This window comes from Telmatherina bonti (genome assembly GCF_933228915.1).
Source record: "Telmatherina bonti genome assembly, chromosome: 24".
In the NCBI taxonomy this organism is placed as follows: Eukaryota; Metazoa; Chordata; class Actinopteri; order Atheriniformes; family Telmatherinidae; genus Telmatherina; species Telmatherina bonti.
Window position 1 is genome coordinate 2070896 of NC_136633.1, and position 21891 is coordinate 2092786.

Here is a 21891-nt window from a genome sequence, read left to right on the forward strand (position 1 = left end):
ACATCCATTCATCTCACGTCCACGCCCACTTTCTGCTGCGTTCAGGAACATCCGTTCATCTCATGTCCACGCCCACTTTCTGCTGCGTTCAGGAACATCCATTCATCTCATGTCCACGCCCACTTTCTGCTGCGTTCAGGAACATCCATTCATCTCACGTCCACGCCCACTTTCTGCTGCGTTCAGGAACATCCGTTCATCTCACGTCCACGCCCACTTTCTGCTGCGTTCAGGAACATCCGTTCATCTCACGTCCACGCCCACTTTCTGCTGCGTTCAGGAACATCCGTTCATCTCACGACCACGCCCACTTTCTGCTGCGTTCAGGAACATCCGTTCATCTCACGTCCACACCCACTTTCTGCTGCGTTCAGGAACATCCGTTCATCTCACATCCACACCCACTTTCTGCGGCGTTCGGGAACATCCATTCATCTCATGTCCACGCCCACTTTCTGCTGCGTTCAGGAACATCCGTTCATCTCACATCCACGCCCACTTTCTGCGGCGTTCGGGAACATCCGTTCATCTCACGTCCACGCCCACTTTCTGCTGCGTTCAGGAACATCCGTTCATCTCATGTCCACGCCCACTTTCTGCTGCGTTCAGGAACATCCGTTCATCTCACATCCACGCCCACTTTCTGCTGCGTTCAGGAACATCGGTTCATCTCATGTCCACGCCCACTTTCTGCTGCGTTCAGAAACATCCGTTCATCTCACGTCCAAACAAATTTTCTGCTGCGTTCAGGAACATCCGTTCATCTAACGTCCACGCCCACTTTCTGCTGCGTTCAGGAACATCTGTTCATCTCACATCCACACCAACGTCCTGCTGCATTCAGGAACATCCGTTCATCTCCCGTCCACGCCCACTTTCTGCTGCGTTCAGGAACATCTGTTCATCTCCCGTCCACGCCCACTTTCTGCTGCGTTCAGGAACATCCGTTCATCTCCCGTCCAAACAAATTTTCTGCTGCGTTCAGGAACATTGGTTCTTGAAGGACTTTGTACCTGCAGGTTTTTCTTTGGTTTATTGTGACTTATCGAGACTTTGTACATGTCATGATGCTAAGATGTTTGACCTACATCCAAAATCAAGCAATTCTGGAGAATTGGAATGAGTTGTATTGGAGAATGAAGGGATGTGGTTCTGGGAGATCAGAAGGCTGGGTTCTCTATGATGATAGATATATGAGTGACAGAATGATGGATAGATATCTGGGGAAGTGAAGATTTACTTCACTTCCCCAGAGTTGTTCAGAGTTGTTGTGAATCAGGGTGGTGTCAGGTGATCCGGGAACACTGGTGTTGTTAGTAGGAGCCAGTGAGGGTCTTTTCGTTGGAGGGCGGACAGGCAGCACCAAGATTACCAGATCCAGAGGACTGCCAGTGAAGAAAATTCCAGGTTGTGGTTATTGAAGAAATGATTGCTGGAGATGAATACCGCTGGAAGAAATCACGGGGAGCTTAGGGGAATCCAAGATGTTGGTTTCTGAAAAATCAAGAATTCTTAAAGTTTCTCGAGAAAGCAAGCGTACACAAGCAATCACAGGAGGGCTTAGGTTTTACCACAAGGCTCAACGCTCAAGCGACGAAGGACTGGCAGTCAAGTCAAAATATAGTGGTGGGGAGTTGATCACAAATCCTCCACAGGTGTGCAGGCCAGCACACCTGTGGGAAAAACATCACCCTCCAGAAAAGGTTGCTCTGGCACCTTCTGGTGGAACCTGAAAAATACCTTAGAAAACCCAGATCCCTGACACAGTCTGCAGGTTTTTCTGGTTTATCGTGACTTTTCGTGACTTTGTACCTGCAGGTTTTTCTGGTTTATTGTGACTTTGTACCTGCAGGTTTTTCTGGTTTGTCGTGACTTTGTATCTGCAGGTTTTTCTGGTTTATCGTGACTTGTCGTGACTTTGTATCTGCAGGTTTTTCTGGTTTATCGTGACTTGTCGTGACTTTGTATCTGCAGGTTTTTCTGGTTTATTGTGACTTGTCGTGACTTTGTACCTGCAGGTTTTTCTGGTTTATTGTGACTTGTCGTGACTTTGTATCTGCAGGTTTTTTTGGTTTATCGTGACTTGTCGTGACTTTGTATCTGCAGGTTTTTCTGGTTTATCGTGACTTTTCGTGACTTTGTACCTGCAGGTTTTTCTGGTTTATCGTGACTTGTCGTGACTTTGTACCTGCAGGTTTTTCTGGTTTATTGTGACTTTGTACCTGCAGGTTCTTCTGGTTTATCGTGACTTGTCGTGACTTTGTACCTGCAGGTTTTTCTGGTTTATCGTGACTTTTCGTGACTTTGTACCTGCAGGTTTTTCTTGTTTATTGTGACTTTGTACCTGCAGGTTTTTCTGGTTTATCGTGACTTGTCGTTACTTTGTACCTGCAGGTTTTTCTGGTTTATTGTGACTTTGTACCTGCAGGTTTTTCTGGTTTATCGTGGCTTGTCGTGACTTTGTATCTGCAGGTTTTTCTGGTTTATCGTGACTTGTCGTCACTTTGTACCTGCAGGTTTTTCTTGTTTATTGTGACTTTGTACCTGCAGGTTTTTCTGGTTTATCGTGACTTGTCGTGACTTGGTACCTGCAGGTTTTTCTTGTTTATTGTGACCTTGTATCTGCAGGTTTTTCTTGTTTATTGTGACTTTGTACCTGCAGGTTTTTCTTGTTTATTGTGACGTTGTACCTGCAGGTTTTTCTGGTTTATCGTGACTTGTCGTGACTTTGTATCTGCAGGTTTTTCTGGTTTATTGTGACTTTGTGCCTGCCGGTTTTTTTGGTTTATCGTGACTTTGTATCTGCAGGTTTTTCTGGTTTATCGTGACTTGTCATGACTTTGTATCCGCAGGTTTTACTGGTTTATTGTGACTTGTCGTGACTTTGTATCTGCAGGTTTTTCTGGTTTATCGTGACTTGTCGTGACTTTGTACCTGCAGGTTTTTCTGGATAATCGTGACTTGTCGTGACTTTGTACCTGCAGGATTTTCTGGTTTATCGTGACTTGTCGTGACTTTGTACCTGCAGGTTTTTCTCGTTTATTGTGACTTTGTACCTGCAGGTTTTTCTGGTTTATCGTGACTTTTCGTGACTTTGTATCTGCAGGTTTTTCTGGTTTATTGTGACTTTGTACCTGCAGGTTTTTCTGGTTTATCGTGACTTTGTACCTGCAGGTTTTTCTGGTTTATCGTGACTTGTCGTGACTTTGTATCTGCAGGTTTTTCTGGTTTATCATGACTTTATACCTGCAGGTTTTTCTGGTTTATCGTGACTTTGTACCTGCAGGTTTTTCTGGTTTATCGTGACTTGTCGTGACTTTGTATTTGCAGGTTTTTCTGGTTTATTGTGACTTGTCGTGACTTTGTACCTGCAGGTTTTTCTGGTTTATCGTGACTTGTCGTGACTTTGTATCTGCATGTTTTTTTGGTTCATTGTGACTTGTCGTGACTTTGTACCTGCAGGTTTTTCTGGTTTATTGTGACTTTGTACCTGCAGGTTTTTCTGGTTTATTGTGACTTTGTACCTGCAGGTTTTTCTGGTTTATCGTGACTTTGTACCTGCACGTTTTTCTGGTTTATCGTGACTTGTCGTGACTTTGTATCTGCAGGTTTTTTTGGTTTATCGTGACTTGTCGTGACTTTGTACCTGCAGGTTTTTCTGGTTTATCCTGACTTGTCGTGACTTTGTACCTGCAGGTTTTTCTGGTTTATTGTGACTTTGTACCTGAAGGTTTTTTTGGTTTATCGTGACTTGTCGTGACTTTGTACCTGCAGGTTTTTCTGGTTTATCGTGACTTGTCGTGACTTTGTATCTGCAGGTTTTTCTGGTTTATTGTGACTTTGTGCCTGCCGGTTTTTTTGGTTTATCGTGACTTTGTATCTGCAGGTTTTTCTGGTTTATCGTGACTTGTCATGACTTTGTATCCGCAGGTTTTACTGGTTTATTGTGACTTGTCGTGACTTTGTATCTGCAGGTTTTTCTGGTTTATCGTGACTTGTCGTGACTTTGTACCTGCAGGTTTTTCTGGATAATCGTGACTTGTCGTGACTTTGTACCTGCAGGATTTTCTGGTTTATCGTGACTTGTCGTGACTTTGTACCTGCAGGTTTTTCTCGTTTATTGTGACTTTGTACCTGCAGGTTTTTCTGGTTTATCGTGACTTTTCGTGACTTTGTATCTGCAGGTTTTTCTGGTTTATTGTGACTTTGTACCTGCAGGTTTTTCTGGTTTATCGTGACTTTGTACCTGCAGGTTTTTCTGGTTTATCGTGACTTGTCGTGACTTTGTATCTGCAGGTTTTTCTGGTTTATCATGACTTTATACCTGCAGGTTTTTCTGGTTTATCGTGACTTTGTACCTGCAGGTTTTTCTGGTTTATCGTGACTTGTCGTGACTTTGTATTTGCAGGTTTTTCTGGTTTATTGTGACTTGTCGTGACTTTGTACCTGCAGGTTTTTCTGGTTTATCGTGACTTGTCGTGACTTTGTATCTGCATGTTTTTTTGGTTCATTGTGACTTGTCGTGACTTTGTACCTGCAGGTTTTTCTGGTTTATTGTGACTTTGTACCTGCAGGTTTTTCTGGTTTATTGTGACTTTGTACCTGCAGGTTTTTCTGGTTTATCGTGACTTTGTACCTGCACGTTTTTCTGGTTTATCGTGACTTGTCGTGACTTTGTATCTGCAGGTTTTTTTGGTTTATCGTGACTTGTCGTGACTTTGTACCTGCAGGTTTTTCTGGTTTATCCTGACTTGTCGTGACTTTGTACCTGCAGGTTTTTCTGGTTTATTGTGACTTTGTACCTGAAGGTTTTTTTGGTTTATCGTGACTTGTCGTGACTTTGTATCTGCAGGTTTTTCTGGTTTATCGTGACTTGTCGTGACTTTGTATCTGCAGGTTTTTTTGGTTTATCGTGACTTGTCGTGACTTTGTATCTGCAGGTTTTTCTGGTTTATCGTGACCTGTCGTGACTTTGTACCTGCAGGTTTTTCTGGTTTATCGTGACTTTGTACCTGCAGGTTTTTCTGGTTTATCGTGACTTGTCGTGACTTTGTATCTGCAGGTTTGTCTGGTTTATCGTGACTTGTCGTGACTTTGTATCTGCAGGTTTTTCTGGTTTATCATGACTTGTCGTGACTTTGTACCTGCAGGTTCTTCTGGTTTATTGTGAATTTGTACCTGCAGGTTTTTCTGGTTTATCGTGACTTGTCGTGACTGTATCTGCAGGTTTTCTGGTTTATCGTGACTTGTCGTGACTTTGTACCTGCAGGTTTTTCTGGTTTATTGTGACTTTGTACCTGCAGGTTTTTCTGGTTTATCGTGACTTGTCGTGACTTTGTACCTGCAGGTTTTTCTGGTTTATCGTGACTTGTCGTGACTTTGTATCTGCAGGTTTTTCTGGTTTATCGTGACTTGTCGTGACTTTGTACCTGCAGGTTTTTCTGGTTTATCGTGACTTTGTACCTGCAGGTTTTTCTGGTTTATCATGACTTGTCGTGACTTTCTATCTGCAGGTTTTTCTGGTTTATCGTGACTTGTCGTGACTTTGTACCTGCAGGTTTTTCTGGTTTATCGTGACTTTGTACCTGCAGGTTTTTCTGGTTTATCGTGACTTGTCGTGACTTTGTATCTGCAGGTTTTTCTGGTTTATCATGACTTGTCGTGACTTTGTACCTGCAGGTTTTTCTGGTTTATCGTGACTTTGTACCTGCAGGTTTTTCTGGTTTATCGTGACTTGTCGTGACTTTGTATCTGCAGGTTTTTCTGGTTTATCGTGACTTGTCATGACTTTGTACCTGCAGGTTTTTCTGGTTTATCGTGACTTTGTACCTGCAGGTTTTTCTGGTTTATCGTGACTTTGTACCTGCAGGTTTTTCTGGTTTATCGTGACTTGTCGTGACTTTGTACCTGCAGGTTATTCTGGTTTATCGTGATTTGTCGTGACTTTGTATCTGCAGGTTTTTCTGGTTTATCGTGACTTGTCGTGACTTTGTATCTGCATGTTTTTCTGGTTTATTGTGACTTGTCGTGACTTTGTAACTGCAGGTTTTTCTGGTTTATCGTGACTTGTCATGACTTTGTACCTGCAGGTTTTTCTGGTTTATCGTGACTTTGTACCTGCAGGTTTTTCTGGTTTATCGTGACTTTGTACCTGCAGGTTTTTCTGGTTTATCGTGACTTGTCGTGACTTTGTACCTGCAGGTTTTTCTGGTTTATCGTGATTTGTCGTGACTTTGTATCTGCAGGTTTTTCTGGTTTATCGTGACTTGTCGTGACTTTGTACCTGCAGGTTTTTCTGGTTTATTGTGACTTTGTACCTGCAGGTTTTTCTGGTTTATCGTGACTTTGTACCTGCAGGTTTTTCTGGTTTATCGTGACTTGTCGTGACTGTATCTGCAGGTTTTTCTGGTTTATCGTGACTTGTCGTGACTTTGTATCTGCAGGTTTTTCTGGTTTATCGTGACTTGTCGTGACTTTGTATCTGCAGGTTTTTCTGGTTTATCATGACTTGTCGTGACTTTGTACCTGCAGGTTCTTCTGGTTTATTGTGAATTTGTACCTGCAGGTTTTTCTGGTTTATCGTGACTTGTCGTGACTGTATCTGCAGGTTTTTCTGGTTTATCGTGACTTGTCGTGACTTTGTACCTGCAGGTTTTTCTGGTTTATTGTGACTTTGTACCTGCAGGTTTTTCTGGTTTATCGTGACTTGTCGTGACTTTGTACCTGCAGGTTTTTCTGGTTTATCGTGACTTGTCGTGACTTTGTACCTGCAGGTTTTTCTGGTTTATCGTGACTTTGTACCTGCAGGTTTTTCTGGTTTATCGTGACTTGTCGTGACTTTGTATCTGCAGGTTTTTCTGGTTTATCATGACTTGTCGTGACTTTGTATCTGCAGGTTTTTCTGGTTTATCGTGACTTGTCGTGACTTTGTACCTGCAGGTTTTTCTGGTTTATTGTGTCTTTGTACCTGCAGGTTTTTCTGGTTTTTCTGGTTTATCGTGACTTTGTACCTGCAGGTTTTTCTGGTTTATCGTGACTTTCTATCTGCAGGTTTTTCTGGTTTATTGTGACTTGTCGTGACTTTGTATCTGCAGGTTTTTCTGGTTTATCGGGATTTGTCGTGACTTTGTATCTGCAGGTTTTTCTGGTTTATCGTGACTTGTCGTGACTTTGTATCTGCATGTTTTTCTGGTTTATTGTGACTTGTCGTGACTTTGTAACTGCAGGTTTTTCTGGTTTATCGTGACTTGTCATGACTTTGTACCTGCAGGTTTTTCTGGTTTATCGTGACTTTGTACCTGCAGGTTTTTCTGGTTTATCGTGACTTTGTACCTGCAGGTTTTTCTGGTTTATCGTGACTTGTCGTGACTTTGTACCTGCAGGTTTTTCTGGTTTATCGTGATTTGTCGTGACTTTGTATCTGCAGGTTTTTCTGGTTTATCGTGACTTGTCGTGACTTTGTATCTGCATGTTTTTCTGGTTTATTGTGACTTGTCGTGACTTTGTAACTGCAGGTTTTTCTGGTTTATCGTGACTTGTCATGACTTTGTACCTGCAGGTTTTTCTGGTTTATCGTGACTTTGTACCTGCAGGTTTTTCTGGTTTATCGTGACTTTGTACCTGCAGGTTTTTCTGGTTTATCGTGACTTGTAGTGACTTTGTACCTGCAGGTTTTTCTGGTTTATCGTGATTTGTCGTGACTTTGTATCTGCAGGTTTTTCTGGTTTATCGTGACTTGTCGTGACTTTGTACCTGCAGGTTTTTCTGGTTTATTGTGACTTTGTACCTGCAGGTTTTTCTGGTTTATCGTGACTTTGTACCTGCAGGTTTTTCTGGTTTATCGTGACTTGTCGTGACTGTATCTGCAGGTTTTTCTGGTTTATTGTGACTTTGTACCTGCAGGTTTTTCTGGTTTATCGTGACTTGTCGTGACTTTGTATCTGCAGGTTTTTCTGGTTTATCGTGACTTGTCGTGACTTTGTATCTGCAGGTTTTTCTGGTTTATTGTGACTTTGTACCTGCAGGTTTTTCTGGTTTATCGTGACTTGTCGTGACTTTGTATCTGCAGGTTTTTCTGGTTTATCGTGACTTGTCGTGACTTTGTACCTGCAGGTTTTTCTGGTTTATCGTGACTTTGTACCTGCAGGTTTTTCTGGTTTATCGTGACTTGTCGTGACTTTGTATCTGCATGTTTTTCTGGTTTATTGTGACTTGTCGTGACTTTGTAACTGCAGGTTTTTCTGGTTTATCGTGACTTGTCATGACTTTGTACCTGCAGGTTTTTCTGGTTTATCGTGACTTTGTACCTGCAGGTTTTTCTGGTTTATCGTGACTTTGTACCTGCAGGTTTTTCTGGTTTATCGTGACTTGTCGTGACTTTGTACCTGCAGGTTATTCTGGTTTATCGTGACTTGTCGTGACTTTGTATCTGCAGGTTTTTCTGGTTTATCGTGACTTGTCGTGACTTTGTATCTGCATGTTTTTCTGGTTTATTGTGACTTGTCGTGACTTTGTAACTGCAGGTTTTTCTGGTTTATCGTGACTTGTCATGACTTTGTACCTGCAGGTTTTTCTGGTTTATCGTGACTTTGTACCTGCAGGTTTTTCTGGTTTATCGTGACTTTGTACCTGCAGGTTTTTCTGGTTTATCGTGACTTGTCGTGACTTTGTACCTGCAGGTTTTTCTGGTTTATCGTGATTTGTCGTGACTTTGTATCTGCAGGTTTTTCTGGTTTATCGTGACTTGTCGTGACTTTGTACCTGCAGGTTTTTCTGGTTTATTGTGACTTTGTACCTGCAGGTTTTTCTGGTTTATCGTGACTTTGTACCTGCAGGTTTTTCTGGTTTATCGTGACTTGTCGTGACTGTATCTGCAGGTTTTTCTGGTTTATCGTGACTTGTCGTGACTTTGTACCTGTAGGTTTTTCTGGTTTATTGTGACTTTGTACCTGCAGGTTTTTCTGGTTTATCGTGACTTGTCGTGACTTTGTATCTGCAGGTTTTTCTGGTTTATCGTGACTTGTCGTGACTTTGTATCTGCAGGTTTTTCTGGTTTATCATGACTTGTCGTGACTTTGTACCTGCAGGTTCTTCTGGTTTATTGTGAATTTGTACCTGCAGGTTTTTCTGGTTTATCGTGACTTGTCGTGACTGTATCTGCAGGTTTTTCTGGTTTATCGTGACTTGTCGTGACTTTGTACCTGCAGGTTTTTCTGGTTTATTGTGACTTTGTACCTGCAGGTTTTTCTGGTTTATCGTGACTTGTCGTGACTTTGTACCTGCAGGTTTTTCTGGTTTATCGTGACTTGTCGTGACTTTGTATCTGCAGGTTTTTCTGGATTATCGTGACTTGTCGTGACTTTGTACCTGCAGGTTTTTCTGGTTTATCGTGACTTTGTACCTGCAGGTTTTTCTGGTTTATCGTGACTTGTCGTGACTTTGTATCTGCAGGTTTTTCTGGTTTATCATGACTTGTCGTGACTTTGTATCTGCAGGTTTTTCTGGTTTATCGTGACTTGTCGTGACTTTGTACCTGCAGGATTTTCTGGTTTATTGTGTCTTTGTACCTGCAGGTTTTTCTGGTTTTTCTGGTTTATCGTGACTTTGTACCTGCAGGTTTTTCTGGTTTATCGTGACTTTCTATCTGCAGGTTTTTCTGGTTTATTGTGACTTGTCGTGACTTTGTATCTGCAGGTTTTTCTGGTTTATCGGGATTTGTCGTGACTTTGTATCTGCAGGTTTTTCTGGTTTATCGTGACTTGTCGTGACTTTGTATCTGCATGTTTTTCTGGTTTATTGTGACTTGTCGTGACTTTGTAACTGCAGGTTTTTCTGGTTTATCGTGACTTGTCATGACTTTGTACCTGCAGGTTTTTCTGGTTTATCGTGACTTTGTACCTGCAGGTTTTTCTGGTTTATCGTGACTTTGTACCTGCAGGTTTTTCTGGTTTATCGTGACTTGTCGTGACTTTGTACCTGCAGGTTTTTCTGGTTTATCGTGATTTGTCGTGACTTTGTATCTGCAGGTTTTTCTGGTTTATCGTGACTTGTCGTGACTTTGTATCTGCATGTTTTTCTGGTTTATTGTGACTTGTCGTGACTTTGTAACTGCAGGTTTTTCTGGTTTATCGTGACTTGTCATGACTTTGTACCTGCAGGTTTTTCTGGTTTATCGTGACTTTGTACCTGCAGGTTTTTCTGGTTTATCGTGACTTTGTACCTGCAGGTTTTTCTGGTTTATCGTGACTTGTCGTGACTTTGTACCTGCAGGTTTTTCTGGTTTATCGTGATTTGTCGTGACTTTGTATCTGCAGGTTTTTCTGGTTTATCGTGACTTGTCGTGACTTTGTACCTGCAGGTTTTTCTGGTTTATTGTGACTTTGTACCTGCAGGTTTTTCTGGTTTATCGTGACTTTGTACCTGCAGGTTTTTCTGGTTTATCGTGACTTGTCGTGACTGTATCTGCAGGTTTTTCTGGTTTATTGTGACTTTGTACCTGCAGGTTTTTCTGGTTTATCGTGACTTGTCGTGACTTTGTATCTGCAGGTTTTTCTGGTTTATCGTGACTTGTCGTGACTTTGTATCTGCAGGTTTTTCTGGTTTATCATGACTAGTCGTGACTTTGTACCTGCAGGTTCTTCTGGTTTATTGTGACTTTGTACCTGCAGGTTTTTCTGGTTTATCGTGACTTGTCGTGACTTTGTACCTGCAGGTTTTTCTGGTTTATCGTGACTTGTCGTGACTTTGTATCTGCAGGTTTTTCTGGTTTATCGTGACTTGTCGTGACTTTGTACCTGCAGGTTTTTCTGGTTTATCGTGACTTTGTACCTGCAGGTTTTTCTGGTTTATCGTGACTTGTCGTGACTTTGTATCTGCATGTTTTTCTGGTTTATTGTGACTTGTCGTGACTTTGTAACTGCAGGTTTTTCTGGTTTATCGTGACTTGTCATGACTTTGTACCTGCAGGTTTTTCTGGTTTATCGTGACTTTGTACCTGCAGGTTTTTCTGGTTTATCGTGACTTTGTACCTGCAGGTTTTTCTGGTTTATCGTGACTTGTCGTGACTTTGTACCTGCAGGTTTTTCTGGTTTATCGTGATTTGTCGTGACTTTGTATCTGCAGGTTTTTCTGGTTTATCGTGACTTGTCGTGACTTTGTACCTGCAGGTTTTTCTGGTTTATTGTGACTTTGTACCTGCAGGTTTTTCTGGTTTATCGTGACTTTGTACCTGCAGGTTTTTCTGGTTTATCGTGACTTGTCGTGACTGTATCTGCAGGTTTTTCTGGTTTATCGTGACTTGTCGTGACTTTGTACCTGCAGGTTTTTCTGGTTTATTGTGACTTTGTACCTGCAGGTTTTTCTGGTTTATCGTGACTTGTCGTGACTTTGTATCTGCAGGTTTTTCTGGTTTATCGTGACTTGTCGTGACTTTGTATCTGCAGGTTTTTCTGGTTTATCATGACTTGTCGTGACTTTGTACCTGCAGGTTCTTCTGGTTTATTGTGAATTTGTACCTGCAGGTTTTTCTGGTTTATCGTGACTTGTCGTGACTGTATCTGCAGGTTTTTCTGGTTTATCGTGACTTGTCGTGACTTTGTACCTGCAGGTTTTTCTGGTTTATTGTGACTTTGTACCTGCAGGTTTTTCTGGTTTATCGTGACTTGTCGTGACTTTGTACCTGCAGGTTTTTCTGGTTTATCGTGACTTGTCGTGACTTTGTATCTGCAGGTTTTTCTGGTTTATCGTGACTTGTCGTGACTTTGTACCTGCAGGTTTTTCTGGTTTATCGTGACTTTGTACCTGCAGGTTTTTCTGGTTTATCGTGACTTGTCGTGACTTTGTATCTGCAGGTTTTTCTGGTTTATCATGACTTGTCGTGACTTTGTATCTGCAGGTTTTTCTGGTTTATCGTGACTTGTCGTGACTTTGTACCTGCAGGTTTTTCTGGTTTATTGTGTCTTTGTACCTGCAGGTTTTTCTGGTTTTTCTGGTTTATCGTGACTTTGTACCTGCAGGTTTTTCTGGTTTATCGTGACTTGTCGTGACTTTGTACCTGCAGGTTTTTCTGGTTTATTGTGACTTTGTACCTGCAGGTTTTTCTGGTTTATCGTGACTTGTCGTGACTTTGTACCTGCAGGTTTTTCTGGTTTATCGTGACTTGTCGTGACTTTGTATCTGCAGGTTTTTCTGGTTTATCGTGACTTGTCGTGACTTTGTACCTGCAGGTTTTTCTGGTTTATCGTGACTTTGTACCTGCAGGTTTTTCTGGTTTATCGTGACTTGTCGTGACTTTGTATCTGCAGGTTTTTCTGGTTTATCATGACTTGTCGTGACTTTGTATCTGCAGGTTTTTCTGGTTTATCGTGACTTGTCGTGACTTTGTACCTGCAGGTTTTTCTGGTTTATTGTGTCTTTGTACCTGCAGGTTTTTCTTGTTTTTCTGGTTTATCGTGACTTTGTACCTGCAGGTTTTTCTGGTTTATCGTGACTTTCTATCTGCAGGTTTTTCTGGTTTATTGTGACTTGTCGTGACTTTGTATCTGCAGGTTTTTCTGGTTTATCGGGATTTGTCGTGACTTTGTATCTGCAGGTTTTTCTGGTTTATCGTGACTTGTCGTGACTTTGTATCTGCATGTTTTTCTGGTTTATTGTGACTTGTCGTGACTTTGTAACTGCAGGTTTTTCTGGTTTATCGTGACTTGTCATGACTTTGTACCTGCAGGTTTTTCTGGTTTATCGTGACTTTGTACCTGCAGGTTTTTCTGGTTTATCGTGACTTTGTACCTGCAGGTTTTTCTGGTTTATCGTGACTTGTCGTGACTTTGTACCTGCAGGTTTTTCTGGTTTATCGTGATTTGTCGTGACTTTGTATCTGCAGGTTTTTCTGGTTTATCGTGACTTGTCGTGACTTTGTATCTGCATGTTTTTCTGGTTTATTGTGACTTGTCGTGACTTTGTAACTGCAGGTTTTTCTGGTTTATCGTGACTTGTCATGACTTTGTACCTGCAGGTTTTTCTGGTTTATCGTGACTTTGTACCTGCAGGTTTTTCTGGTTTATCGTGACTTTGTACCTGCAGGTTTTTCTGGTTTATCGTGACTTGTCGTGACTTTGTACCTGCAGGTTTTTCTGGTTTATCGTGATTTGTCGTGACTTTGTATCTGCAGGTTTTTCTGGTTTATCGTGACTTGTCGTGACTTTGTACCTGCAGGTTTTTCTGGTTTATTGTGACTTTGTACCTGCAGGTTTTTCTGGTTTATCGTGACTTTGTACCTGCAGGTTTTTCTGGTTTATCGTGACTTGTCGTGACTGTATCTGCAGGTTTTTCTGGTTCATCGTGACTTGTCGTGACTTTGTACCTGCAGGTTTTTCTGGTTTATTGTGACTTTGTACCTGCAGGTTTTTCTGGTTTATCGTGACTTGTCGTGACTTTGTATCTGCAGGTTTTTCTGGTTTATCGTGACTTGTCGTGACTTTGTATCTGCAGGTTTTTCTGGTTTATCATGACTTGTTGTGACTTTGTACCTGCAGGTTCTTCTGGTTTATTGTGACTTTGTACCTGCAGGTTTTTCTGGTTTATCGTGACTTGTCGTGACTTTGTACCTGCAGGTTTTTCTGGTTTATCGTGACTTGTCGTGACTTTGTATCTGCAGGTTTTTCTGGTTTATCGTGACTTGTCGTGACTTTGTACCTGCAGGTTTTTCTGGTTTATCGTGACTTTGTACCTGCAGGTTTTTCTGGTTTATCGTGACTTGTCGTGACTTTGTATCTGCAGGTTTTTCTGGTTTATCATGACTTGTCGTGAGTTTGTACCTGCAGGTTTTTCTGGTTTATCGTGACTTTGTACCTGCAGGTTTTTCTGGTTTATCGTGACTTGTCGTGACTTTGTATCTGCAGGTTTTTCTGGTTTATCGTGACTTGTCGTGACTTTGTACCTGCAGGTTTTTTTGGTTTATCGTGACTTTGTACCTGCAGGTTTTTCTGGTTTATCGTGACTTGTCGTGACTTTGTATCTGCAGGTTTTTCTGGTTTATCGTGACTTGTCGTGACTTTGTACCTGCAGGTTCTTCTGGTTTATCGTGACTTTGTACCTGCAGGTTTTTCTGGTTTATCGTGACTTGTCGTGACTTTGTATCTGCAGGTTTTTCTGGTTTATCATGACTTGTCGTGAGTTTGTACCTGCAGGTTTTTCTGGTTTATCGTGACTTTGTACCTGCAGGTTTTTCTGGTTTATCGTGACTTGTCGTGACTTTGTATCTGCAGGTTTTTCTGGTTTATCGTGACTTGTCGTGACTTTGTACCTGCAGGTTTTTTTGGTTTATCGTGACTTTGTACCTGCAGGTTTTTCTGGTTTATCGTGACTTGTCGTGACTTTGTATCTGCAGGTTTTTCTGGTTTATCGTGACTTGTCGTGACTTTGTACCTGCAGGTTCTTCTGGTTTATTGTGAATTTGTACCTGCAGGTTTTTCTGGTTTATCGTGACTTTGTATTTGAAGGTTTTTCTGGTTTATCGTGACTTGTCGTGACTTTGTACCTGCAGGTTTTTCTGGTTTATCGTGACTTGTCGTGACTTTGTACCTGCAGGTTTTTCTGGTTTATCGTGACTTGTCGTGACTTTGTACCTGCAGGTTTTTCTGGTTTATTGTGACTTTGTACCTGCAGGTTTTTCTGGTTTATCGTGACTTGTCGTGACTTTGTATCTGCAGGTTTGTCTGGTTTATCGTGACTTGTCGTGACTTTGTATCTGCAGGTTTTTCTGGTTTATCATGACTTGTCGTGACTTTGTACCTGCAGGTTCTTCTGGTTTATTGTGAATTTGTACCTGCAGGTTTTTCTGGTTTATCGTGACTTTGTATCTGCAGGTTTTTCTGGTTTATCGTGACTTGTCGTGACTTTGTACCTGCAGGTTTTTCTGGTTTATCGTGACTTGTCGTGACTTTGTACCTGCAGGTTTTTCTGGTTTATCGTGACTTGTCGTGACTTTGTACCTGCAGGTTTTTCTGGTTCATTGTGACTTTGTACCTGCAGGTTTTTCTGGTTTATCGTGAGTTTGTACCTGCAGGTTTTTCTGGTTTATTGTGACTTTGTACCTGCAGGTTTTTCTGGTTTATCGTGACTTTGTACCTGCAGGTTTTTCTGGTTTATCGTGACTTTGTACCTGCAGGTTTTTCTGGTTTATCGTGGCTTGTCGTGACTTTGTACCTGCAGATTTTTCTGGTTTATTGTGACTTTGTACCTGCAGGTTTTTCTGGTTTATTGTGACTTTGTATCTGCAGGTTTTTCTGGTTTATCGTGACTTGTCGTGACTTTGTACCTGCAGGTTTTTCTGGTTTATCGTGACTTTGTACCTGCAGGTTTTTCTGGTTTATCGTGACTTGTCGTGACTTTGTATCTGCAGGTTTTTCTGGTTTATCATGACTTGTCGTGACTTTGTATCTGCAGGTTTTTCTGGTTTATCGTGACTTGTCGTGACTTTGTACCTGCAGGTTTTTCTGGTTTATTGTGTCTTTGTACCTGCAGGTTTTTCTGGTTTTTCTGGTTTATCGTGACTTTGTACCTGCAGGTTTTTCTGGTTTATCGTGACTTGTCGTGACTTTGTACCTGCAGGTTTTTCTGGTTTATTGTGACTTTGTACCTGCAGGTTTTTCTGGTTTATCGTGACTTGTCGTGACTTTGTACCTGCAGGTTTTTCTGGTTTATCGTGACTTGTCGTGACTTTGTATCTGCAGGTTTTTCTGGTTTATCGTGACTTGTCGTGACTTTGTACCTGCAGGTTTTTCTGGTTTATCGTGACTTTGTACCTGCAGGTTTTTCTGGTTTATCGTGACTTGTCGTGACTTTGTATCTGCAGGTTTTTCTGGTTTATCATGACTTGTCGTGACTTTGTATCTGCAGGTTTTTCTGGTTTATCGTGACTTGTCGTGACTTTGTACCTGCAGGTTTTTCTGGTTTATTGTGTCTTTGTACCTGCAGGTTTTTCTTGTTTTTCTGGTTTATCGTGACTTTGTACCTGCAGGTTTTTCTGGTTTATCGTGACTTTCTATCTGCGGGTTTTTCTGGTTTATTGTGACTTGTCGTGACTTTGTATCTGCAGGTTTTTCTGGTTTATCGGGATTTGTCGTGACTTTGTATCTGCAGGTTTTTCTGGTTTATCGTGACTTGTCGTGACTTTGTATCTGCATGTTTTTCTGGTTTATTGTGACTTGTCGTGACTTTGTAACTGCAGGTTTTTCTGGTTTATCGTGACTTGTCATGACTTTGTACCTGCAGGTTTTTCTGGTTTATCGTGACTTTGTACCTGCAGGTTTTTCTGGTTTATCGTGACTTTGTACCTGCAGGTTTTTCTGGTTTATCGTGACTTGTCGTGACTTTGTACCTGCAGGTTTTTCTGGTTTATCGTGATTTGTCGTGACTTTGTATCTGCAGGTTTTTCTGGTTTATCGTGACTTGTCGTGACTTTGTATCTGCATGTTTTTCTGGTTTATTGTGACTTGTCGTGACTTTGTAACTGCAGGTTTTTCTGGTTTATCGTGACTTGTCATGACTTTGTACCTGCAGGTTTTTCTGGTTTATCGTGACTTTGTACCTGCAGGTTTTTCTGGTTTATCGTGACTTTGTACCTGCAGGTTTTTCTGGTTTATCGTGACTTGTCGTGACTTTGTACCTGCAGGTTTTTCTGGTTTATCGTGATTTGTCGTGACTTTGTATCTGCAGGTTTTTCTGGTTTATCGTGACTTGTCGTGACTTTGTACCTGCAGGTTTTTCTGGTTTATTGTGACTTTGTACCTGCAGGTTTTTCTGGTTTATCGTGACTTTGTACCTGCAGGTTTTTCTGGTTTATCGTGACTTGTCGTGACTGTATCTGCAGGTTTTTCTGGTTCATCGTGACTTGTCGTGACTTTGTACCTGCAGGTTTTTCTGGTTTATTGTGACTTTGTACCTGCAGGTTTTTCTGGTTTATCGTGACTTGTCGTGACTTTGTATCTGCAGGTTTTTCTGGTTTATCGTGACTTGTCGTGACTTTGTATCTGCAGGTTTTTCTGGTTTATCATGACTTGTTGTGACTTTGTACCTGCAGGTTCTTCTGGTTTATTGTGACTTTGTACCTGCAGGTTTTTCTGGTTTATCGTGACTTGTCGTGACTTTGTACCTGCAGGTTTTTCTGGTTTATCGTGACTTGTCGTGACTTTGTATCTGCAGGTTTTTCTGGTTTATCGTGACTTGTCGTGACTTTGTACCTGCAGGTTTTTCTGGTTTATCGTGACTTTGTACCTGCAGGTTTTTCTGGTTTATCGTGACTTGTCGTGACTTTGTATCTGCAGGTTTTTCTGGTTTATCATGACTTGTCGTGAGTTTGTACCTGCAGGTTTTTCTGGTTTATCGTGACTTTGTACCTGCAGGTTTTTCTGGTTTATCGTGACTTGTCGTGACTTTGTATCTGCAGGTTTTTCTGGTTTATCGTGACTTGTCGTGACTTTGTACCTGCAGGTTTTTTTGGTTTATCGTGACTTTGTACCTGCAGGTTTTTCTGGTTTATCGTGACTTGTCGTGACTTTGTATCTGCAGGTTTTTCTGGTTTATCGTGACTTGTCGTGACTTTGTACCTGCAGGTTCTTCTGGTTTATCGTGACTTTGTACCTGCAGGTTTTTCTGGTTTATCGTGACTTGTCGTGACTTTGTATCTGCAGGTTTTTCTGGTTTATCATGACTTGTCGTGAGTTTGTACCTGCAGGTTTTTCTGGTTTATCGTGACTTTGTACCTGCAGGTTTTTCTGGTTTATCGTGACTTGTCGTGACTTTGTATCTGCAGGTTTTTCTGGTTTATCGTGACTTGTCGTGACTTTGTACCTGCAGGTTTTTTTGGTTTATCGTGACTTTGTACCTGCAGGTTTTTCTGGTTTATCGTGACTTGTCGTGACTTTGTATCTGCAGGTTTTTCTGGTTTATCGTGACTTGTCGTGACTTTGTACCTGCAGGTTCTTCTGGTTTATTGTGAATTTGTACCTGCAGGTTTTTCTGGTTTATCGTGACTTTGTATTTGAAGGTTTTTCTGGTTTATCGTGACTTGTCGTGACTTTGTACCTGCAGGTTTTTCTGGTTTATCGTGACTTGTCGTGACTTTGTACCTGCAGGTTTTTCTGGTTTATCGTGACTTGTCGTGACTTTGTACCTGCAGGTTTTTCTGGTTTATTGTGACTTTGTACCTGCAGGTTTTTCTGGTTTATCGTGACTTGTCGTGACTTTGTATCTGCAGGTTTGTCTGGTTTATCGTGACTTGTCGTGACTTTGTATCTGCAGGTTTTTCTGGTTTATCATGACTTGTCGTGACTTTGTACCTGCAGGTTCTTCTGGTTTATTGTGAATTTGTACCTGCAGGTTTTTCTGGTTTATCGTGACTTTGTATCTGCAGGTTTTTCTGGTTTATCGTGACTTGTCGTGACTTTGTACCTGCAGGTTTTTCTGGTTTATCGTGACTTGTCGTGACTTTGTACCTGCAGGTTTTTCTGGTTCATTGTGACTTTGTACCTGCAGGTTTTTCTGGTTTATCGTGAGTTTGTACCTGCAGGTTTTTCTGGTTTATTGTGACTTTGTACCTGCAGGTTTTTCTGGTTTATCGTGACTTTGTACCTGCAGGTTTTTCTGGTTTATCGTGACTTTGTACCTGCAGGTTTTTCTGGTTTATCGTGGCTTGTCGTGACTTTGTACCTGCAGATTTTTCTGGTTTATTGTGACTTTGTACCTGCAGGTTTTTCTGGTTTATTGTGACTTTGTACCTGCAGGTTTTTCTGGTTTATCGTGACTTTGTACCTGCAGGTTTTTCTGGTTTATCGTGACTTGTCGTGACTTTGTACCTGCAGATTTTTCTGGTTTATTGTGACTTTGTACCTGCAGGTTTTTCTGGTTTATTGTGACTTTGTACCTGCAGGTTTTTCTGGTTTATCGTGACTTTGTACCTGCAGGTTTTTCTGGTTTATCGTGACTTGTCGTGACTTTGTATCTGCAGGTTTTTCTGGTTTATTGTGACTTTGTCCCTGCAGGTTTGTCTGGTTTATCGTGACTTTGTACCTGCAGGTTTTTCTGGTTTATCGTGACTTGTCGTGACTTTGTATCTGCAGGTTTTTCTGGTTTATCGTGACTTTGTATCTGTATCCTTTTGATGACAGGGTTAGCTCGGTTAGCTCCTGTGGGGGGTACTCTGGGAGTATGGGGTACCGGACCCCCTTGTACGGGCTGTCCGGTCCCTGTACGACAGGTGTCAGAGCTTGGTTCGCATTGCCGGTAGTAAGTCGGATTCGTTTCCGGTGAGGGTTGGACTCCGCCAAGGCTGCCCTTTATCACCGATTCTGTTCATAACTTATATGGACAGAATTTCTAGGTGCAGCCGAGGTGTTGAGGGGATCTGGCTTTGTGGCTTCAGGATTGGGTCCCTGCTTTTTGCAGATGACGTGGTCCTGTTGGCTTCATCTGGTCGTGATCTCCAGCTCTCACTTGAGCGATTCGCGGCCGTGTGAAGCGGCTGGGATGAGAATCAGCACCTCCAAATCTGAGACCATGGTCCTCAGCCGGAATAGGGTGGATTGTCCTCTCCGGGTCGGGAGTCAGGTCCTGCCTCAAGTGGAGGAGTTTAAATATCTCGGGGTCTTGTTCACGAGTGAGGGAAGGATGGAGCGTGAGATCGACAGACGGATTGGTGCGGCGTCTGCAGTAATGCGGATTCTGCGGCGGTCTGTCGTGGTGAAGAAGGAGCAGAAGTTTATGTAATCTATCACACACTCAGTCATGGCGTTGATGTCGTCTCCATGAGGTTCACAGAGGACGTTCCAGTCTGTAGCCTCAAAGCCTCCTCTAAGAGCATCTTCAGCTTCAGCAGACCAGATTCTGATAGTCTTTGTGATGACTGGTTGCTGCTGAACGATGGGCTTGTAGGTGGAGGTGAGAAGAACCAGATTATGGTCAGATCTTCCTAAAGGAGGCAGGGCAGAACAACTGGATCCATTATTCATATTTGCATAAAATAAGTCCAACATCTTATTTTCTCTGGTGGAGCAGCTGACAAACTGCTGGAATGTTGGTAGAGTTGCAGAGAGGGAGACGTTGTTGAAGTCTCCGGAGATCACCATGAATGAGTTTGGATGCTGTGTTTGTAGCCGAGCAACGACGGAGCTGATGACATCACAGGCTGTGTCTGGTGCGGTACCAGGTATTATATAAACCGCTACCAGAATAACACAGGTAAACTCTCTGGGTAAATAATATGGACGGAAGCTCACAGCTAACAGTTCCATGTCCCTTGTGCATATCTTCTCCTTGACAGTAACATGTCCAGGATGACACCAACGCTGGTTAACCAGCACTGCAATTCCACCACCCTTTAGCTTTCCGCTGTGTTGTCTACTGCGGTCTGCACGGACCGTTTTAAAGCCCGGTACAGACACATTACAGTCAGGGATGTGTTCATGCAGCCATGTCTCGGTGAAGCACATAATACTGCACTCTCTGTATTCTTTCTGAGACCTTGTTAGCATCTCCAGCTCGTCCGTTTTGTTAGCTAGCGATCTCACATTGCCCATGACGACGGTCGGGAGAAATGGTTTAAATCTCCATCGCTTTCTCCTCTGTCTCACTCCCGCTCTGCATCCTCTTCTCTTTCTTTTCAACTCCATCGGGATTTGATGTGTTGTTTCGCTGATAATCCTGATTTAGGAGAGGTTAATCAGTTGATCCCGATTGTAAACAAGTCATTCGTTGCCATGGAGACTCATCATAACAAGCCTTGAAAGAGCAAAAATATGCAGAAAAATCCTCCTTGCAGCACACCCTCCGAACCGGCATGAAATCCTGAGAAAAAATACCTAATTTGAGCTGATATCTATGTGAGAAGAGTTTGTACTTTGATCGCAAGTCAGAGCTACTACCACTTGCTTCCATCAGACGGCGCAATCTAGAATGGAATGAGTGTGAGCAAATACCTGCAGGACATGAAGGTGTGGTCGAGAGCATGCCTCCCAGCCGGACTTTGTATCCCCATCCATCCAGATGTACTTATCCTTCAGGATGCCACATTATTCACTGGTCTAAAGGCCTTTTTACTTTGTATCAATAGATTCATTTACTTCCTGACATGTTTATTCATAGACTTCTTTTCTTTTTAGAGAAATATATTCATGTCCTCATCTTTTTATTTTTATTTACTCACTTTTTCATTTATTCATAAACTTATTTATATATATTTTTTCTTGCTCCTGAACAGGACAGAAATGTAACTGGTACAAATCAGAACTAACTGGTTAAACTGGGAACAGAAAAGATGTTCCTCAGCGTAAAATGATAAACATTTTAAAATATCACACTTGTGTTTGTATAAAGAAAACTAAAACTCTCCAGACCAGTATTTCCACTGGTAGCTAAAACAAACCCAGTTACTGGGTGGAACTGGTGGAAGGACAGCCTAAACTTTCTGGAAGACTTTAACTGGAAAGTTTCCAGTCAGGGGATAACTGGGAAGACATCTTTATCCTCCTCATCCCCCCTCTGTTGGCTGTCCTCAGGGTGAGTTTGTGGACGACGGCACAGAGACACACTTCATGGTGGGAGAACATGACTGCTGCATCAAGGCGACCAGCAGTGGGAAGAAGAAGAGTGGCATTGTGCACTACTTACTGCTGGATGGAGAGAAAATTGCAGCTTCTTCACAGTAGAGCTGGACTGAACTGAGCAGTTCTCACCTGTCAGAGACTCTCAGGACCTGGTATTTCATGCTGCATTCAGAGGCAGAAGGACATTTTGGACTTCTTTGTGGTTTCAGTTGCAAACTTCAACAAACGTGCAGCATCCATAGTGTTTTATGTTTCAGTTTGTGGTTTTATCATGAAGTGATGTAAACATAAGCCT

The 21891-nt window shown here is 42.1% G+C and overlaps 1 protein-coding gene across 1 annotated transcript in view; it reads left to right on the top strand.

The window, feature by feature from the left end:
• Window positions 1–21698, top strand: part of LOC306773726 (fas apoptotic inhibitory molecule 1-like) — a gene marked incomplete at both ends in the record, with an annotated part of 44823 nt that extends 23125 nt beyond the window's left edge. The window contains one exon of the mRNA XM_079263624.1: window positions 21549–21698. Coding sequence (XP_079119750.1) covers window positions 21549–21698 — 150 coding nt within the window. The remainder of the gene's footprint in view (window positions 1–21548) is intronic.
• Between the last annotated feature and the right edge of the window lie 193 nt (window positions 21699–21891).